This window comes from Pezoporus wallicus, unplaced genomic scaffold (assembly GCF_028554395.1).
Source record: "Pezoporus wallicus isolate ANWC-B61680 ecotype Strahan unplaced genomic scaffold, APGP_CSIRO_Pwel_v1 contig_7379, whole genome shotgun sequence".
Classification (NCBI taxonomy): domain Eukaryota; kingdom Metazoa; phylum Chordata; class Aves; order Psittaciformes; family Psittacidae; genus Pezoporus; species Pezoporus wallicus.
In genome coordinates, this window is record NW_026642884.1 from 842,273 (window position 1) to 848,272 (window position 6,000).

The 6,000-nt window shown below is 48.4% G+C and overlaps 1 protein-coding gene across 3 annotated transcripts in view; it reads right to left on the bottom strand.

The window, feature by feature from the left end:
• The window catches only part of TMEM260 (transmembrane protein 260), a 34,568-nt gene extending 29,847 nt beyond the window's left edge, over positions 1-4,721 (bottom strand). For all 3 annotated transcript variants that reach the window (XR_008975338.1, XM_057433067.1, XM_057433068.1), the window contains exon 1: positions 4,538-4,721. Coding sequence is in view for 2 of the 3 variants with exons in the window: in XM_057433067.1 (XP_057289050.1) it covers positions 4,538-4,706 (169 nt within the window). In the remaining variant the exon portion in view is untranslated. The remainder of the gene's footprint in view (positions 1-4,537) is intronic.
• Between the last annotated feature and the right edge of the window lie 1,279 nt (positions 4,722-6,000).

The following is a 6,000-nucleotide window of genomic DNA, read 5'->3' on the forward strand; positions in this document are numbered from 1 at the left end:
GCAATGCTTAAGAAAACCCCCACAGCTTATAGTTTCAAAGAGGGAAAATGTCATCATTGATTGCGCAAATCTGCATCTGTGTATTTGGGAACGCTGCTCTCCCTTGATGCTAAAAGCAATTCTTGCAGCTTCTGCTTCACAAGTTACTCTTTTACCTGTCAGTAGCTGCTGCATCCAGCAGCTGCTCCCATTAGAAACACCACTGAGGTTCTGCATTTTGTTTGTATTTTATAGCAGGCCAGATAATTCCTACAAAAAGACCTATGATAGCATAACAGTTAATAATACTTGGCATTTTTAGAGCACTTGACACTGAAGCATTTTGCAACACTCCTGAACAGCATATACAAAATATATTCAATAAGCACAACACATTCAGGGATGAGCCAAAAGGAAAAAAAGTTAAAAATTACTGCTGGTTTTGCTTCTTCCCTCACATTTCATCATCCTATTTTGCAGAGCCTGCCCTCACTGGTCCTGCCAATTTTGTAAGTGCCAAGGTTGTGGTAGCTCTGTCCCATTGTTAGATGGTAAATATACAAAGTGAAGGGTGCCTTGGCTTTAAATGCTAAATTAAAAATACTTTACATTTCTACACATTATTATGTCATTACCATCGAATGAAAAGGAGGACTGTACAAATGGCAGCTTTAAATCTTGGCATTACAGCAAACAGTATATTTTAGAAAGAAGATGCAAGTCAACCTACTACTGCTGTTGGCAAATTACAGCTAGTGCCCCGCACAATGCCCTGCAGCCTTCTGCACAAAAGCCTTTCAGATGTGGATTTTACCACACTTCCAAATGACACCTATTTTTATTGCTACTTTATTTGTGGAAACTTTCAACCTCCTGCAAGATGGCCCTGAAAAAGTGGATGCAACTGGAAAAACATCCCTCCCTAACTGACCCTTCTAGTGTTCAGTAGCTCCAATGTTTCTAGGGCACGGTGAGGTTGGGAAGCCATCAATCCCCCTGCACACAGCAAAAGATGACGCTAGTAAAGGAAACCCTAAACTCGGCATTGTTGGGATTTCCTGGCATGCCAGCATGCACTGCTCTGTGAGCACCTCATGGTGAATGTCACTGCATTGTGGGGATGCTGTTCCCAAGCCAGGCATGGCTTCACCTTCATTTAAGTCCTCCTGAAATATAGCTGCATATACACCTAAAATGGCTAAAGAGTAAGTTCAGGTTCATGCATGTTGCTATGATATTGGTTCATATCACAGGCAAGAACAACTCCAAAGCAACATAGACACGCACCAACCAGAAAGCTGCAGGAAAAAAGGAATACCGGTGGATGCCATTGCCAGGTTTTGAAAGCCAACAGCACAATTTTGCCTCCCAAGAATTAAGGGGAAAAAAGTAAGAAAGCCTGCAAAAATAAGCTCCCAGACTGTAAGCCTGCTGAATTCCACTGGGAAAACCAAGAGGAGCTCAACACCCACCACTTCAGATAAGGTTAATTCTCTATATCCCACCCACATACCTGGGTATCACTTACAGCCTCCACAGGCTATGTAAGTACATAGTGCTATTATTAAATGACAAAAATAAATTAAATTATTAAATTGCCCAGAGAAGCTGTGGCTGCCCCATCCCTGGCAGTGTTCAAGGCCAGGCTGGATGGAGCTTGGAGCAACCTGGTCTAGTGGAAGGTGTCTTTGCCCATGGCAGGAACTGGATGGTCTTTACAGTCCCGTCCAACCCAAACCATTCTGTGATTCTACAACAAAACACACAGAGGAAGACTACAGCATCCACAAATTTGATTTCAGTGTATTTCTTGCAACAGAAAATGACTGTCAGCATCTCTACATGCTGGCTCAAATTGAAGAGTTTATTCCTGCATAATCTTGGTGTAAATATGTTTCAGACTGTGCAGCTTGATTCCACAATAAAGGTGTTCAACAGGCCCAACACTGCCTGAAAACTGATTTAACCCCATCAAGTTTGGCAGCTGATGTCTAAAACATCAGAGAGAAAATTTAGGTTTTTTTTTTTATTTGATCCCTTTATAAGCTGTTTAAACACCTGCAGATGTTTCTGAACTAGAATTCATTCTCTCATTTCTTTGTTACAACACTAAGTAAGATGAGAAAGCTGCCAATGAAAATACCTATTGCCTTTACACTTTTGGATTACTGCAAACTTCAGGAACAATTAAAAAGTATACAGATAGCTTAAAAATAAAACAAAATAATAGGCTCCCTGCCTGAAAGCTGATAGACCAAATCCTTAAGCACCTCTTTACTCACACAAGTAGCTTCAGTGCTTTTGAAGGTGAAAGTCTGAGCTCTGTGCTCAGGCACAGGCAAGTTAATCGCCTTGAGCAGGGCTGTGCAGACAACTTCCAGGGGACTCCAGCCAGGCAGCAGCGCTGGAGCATCCCATGGACCATGAGAAACCAGGGGAATAAACCAAAAAAGCCTAAACACAATGCAACAGGGTGGCTGCTGGCTGGGACAAGCACAAGAGGACAGTGGGGACGAGCCTGTCTGTTCAGCTCCAGTAAAGACATACAACTCAGGCAGCTGAATTAGGAGAAAATGTGGAGCCAAAAAAAACCAAACACAAATAAGGAGAGACAGTGAGCTCATGGGGCTAAGTGGGGGACACCGTCCTGAGAAATTTCCTTTAATGTAATTCCCAATAACATGAGTTGCTGGAAGCCTGCTAAAGCATCCAGTCCCCAGTCTGGGCACTCCCACGGCATCTCTCTGCCTTGCCCATTTGCAGCACACATCTAGTTTGTGTCCTTGATACCTCTGACAAAAGTTATTAACAGAGGGGTGAAGCAAGCTGCACATTGCTTTCTATACACACTGCTGCTGTGTGAGGAAGAATCAGGATGCCTTTGGAAATTAGGGAAAGAGCATCCTTGTCCTGCCTCCAAAATGAGATAAAATAACCACAATAAACTAGGGAAAGCAGGGTGAACCCATGCCTGCCCTGCTTGGCTGCTCACTGTATCTACCAGTACAACTCACATCAAGCAAGGAACAAACCCTGCATTGATTCATCACTTCATAAGGAGAACCCACATCTCACTTTGTAAAGGGTGCTAACGGTTATTTGCATCCTGGAGGCAAAACCCAAGCTCAAGGACAATTAAAAACCAGGTTTCATACAGCACAAACAGTTCAGAGCACTCACACCCTGTACATTCATTCTCTTTCCCATCAGAGTACTTTAAAAAATAAAATGGGACTAACTGTAAATATATTCATCACTGCAAATTAACCCATAAAAGCAGGAGGAAAGCCAGCCCTTTTACAAACTCAGGAGCTGAAATAAAAGCCATTGGGGTGCATACTAGCCAGCCTAAGCAATTGTGCTTGCACACCTCATCTGGAACAGGGGACACAAGCTCTGTGGAGAAAAGCTTTAAAAATAAATTCTTTTAACACAGCTCTGACAACAGGGTCCCTCTGATCCAAACACGGGAACCGGGAAAATGGACAAGGCTGCATCTTCAAGAGCCAACTAACCAGGACAAGCTTGGTGTAATGCACACACAGCTCTGTCCTGTTACTTTTAAATCAAATAACCCCCAATTGAATCACTGCTCAACTTTACATGTGTTTAAAGAGCTACGCTGAATACACACTGCCTTAAACCCAGGTAGACAAAACCACTCTATGCTTACCAAGTAGTAGTATCTTTCATGTAGCTCTAAACAAAAACTAACAGCAGATTTTAAAGAGTTGCTTTTAAAATATGGGATCTCTCTCCACACGTGCCAGAGCTGTAAAATACATGCAGCCATTAAAAGCCCACTTATTTATATGGAATTTTATGTGCAGCTTGGGTCTGAAATCAGCGCTGGCTGAGAAGCAAGAGTTAAACCAGACCCACTCAGTGCTCTTCTGGGATACGAAACAAAAGTGTACCAGGTACCTACTCCATTAAAAAGAGAAAGCTGCAGCCTGAGCAGTGATACACATCTGGCAGGATGCCACACATGCCTTCTGACACCACCAGCTGTGGCCAGGGCCCTGACTCTAACCCCTTTGCTGTAAAGCTCAAATTCATCAAACTATTTGCTGCAAAGCAAACGGCGGGGGAGAGGCCACATAGGGTGGCCAGAGGGCACCAGTCTCCCACGATGTGTCCCCCGAAGTGTGACTGCGATGCACCAGTCTCGGTGGGAGGCGCACTCCATGAGGGAAGTAGCAATGCCCCAGCCCCTAGGGCTTCGCCCTCCGCTATAGGGTGCCCATAATGCACCAGCCCTTGTAGTGCATCAAATGCACCAACCCTCACGAGGTGAGCACCCCACAGAGTGACTGCAACTGACCAGTGCCTATCAGGACGTGCAACCTTATGGGATGAGCAATCCTACGGGGTGACAACGACACAGCAGCCCCCATGGGGAAAAACCCTACGGGATGACCCCAACCCTATGTGTTAACAGCGATGCGCTAGCCCCTAAGAGCTCAGCCCTCCCATACATACGAAGCGTGACCGCGATGCACCAGCCCCTACGGGGGTGAGGGTCCCCCTGGCGCCACCTCCCCGCTGGGTACGTTACCCGCATCCCCGCCGGGCAGGGCAGGCGGCAGCGTGGCCATGTAGAGAGCCGCCACGGCAGCGCCCAGCGCACCGGCGGCTGCACCGCCCGCCCCAACACCGGCCCCCGCGCCCATGTGCGCCGCAGAGCCTTCCGGGTTCGGCCGCGCGGGACTGGCGGGCCGTGCCATTCCACCCACCCGCGGGGGGAGCAGCCCCGCCCCGCTCGCCTTCCCGCGCCCCCCGGGCTGCTTCCCGGGAGCACCCGCCACCAACGGCGCTCGGATAGGGAACACGTGAGGCCGTGGGCTCGATGGGGCGATTCAGCACAACCCCCCCCCCGTCCCTCCACTCCCTCCGCTGTGAGTAGTTGGTACAGCCGAAGAGGGCGGGACGGAGGAGTGCACCCCTCGGTACCGCGTCCGGGCGGGACCACTGCGCGGGGTGGGGTGGGGCGGGGCGAAACCACCGCGGAGCGGCGGGGGAGCGGGGAGCGGGTTTCCCCGCCTGTCCGAGGTAGTCTCCCCAGCGGGACCTGGGGATGAGGTCTCCTGTGAGCCTTCTTTTCTCCAGGCTGAACAAACCCAGCCCTCTCACACGGCTTCCCAGTCCTTGGATCATCTGTGTGGTCCTCTGGACTTTCTCCAGCCAGTCCTCACTTTTTTATATAGTGGGGACCAAAACTGAACACAGTATTCCAGGTGTGGCCTGACAAGCACTGAGTAGATGGGACAATGACATCTTTATCTCTGCTGGTGATGTCCTTGTTGATGTAACCCAGCGTCCTCCTAGATTTCTTTGCCACAGCTGCACACTGTGCCTGCCTACTGAGTTTGTTGTCCAGCGGACGCCCAGTTACCTTTCCACAGAGCTGCTCCCCAGCTGGGTAGATCCCAGCCAGTGCTGCAGTCTTGGATTGTGTTTACCCGGGTGCAAGACTTACACTTGTCCTTGTTGAACTTCATAAGGTTCTTGTTAGCCCACTCTTCCAGCCTGCCTAGGTTGTCTTGCGGGGTGACTCTCCCTTCCAAAGCATCCATTTCCCACTGAGGTCGGTATCATCTGCAAACTTCATCCAGGGTTCATCATTTGATCCCATCATCCAGATCACTTATGAAGACATAGAATCATAGAAGCGTAGAATAGTTAAGGTTGGAAAGGACCTTAAGATCATCTAGTTCCACCCCCTGCCATGGGCAGGGACACTGCACACTAAGCCATGTCACCCAAGGCTCTGTCCAACCTGGGCTTGAACACTGCCAGGGATGGAGCATTCACAACTTCCCTGGGCAATCCATTCCAGTGCCTCACCACCCTTACAGGAAAGAACTTCTTCCTTATAACCAATGTAATCTTCCCCTGTTTAAGTTTGAACCCGTTACCCCTTGTCCTATCATTGCAGTGCCTGACGAAGAGTCCCTCTCCAGCATCCCTATAGGCCCCCTTCAGATACTGGAACACTGCTATGAGGTCTCCAGGCAGCCT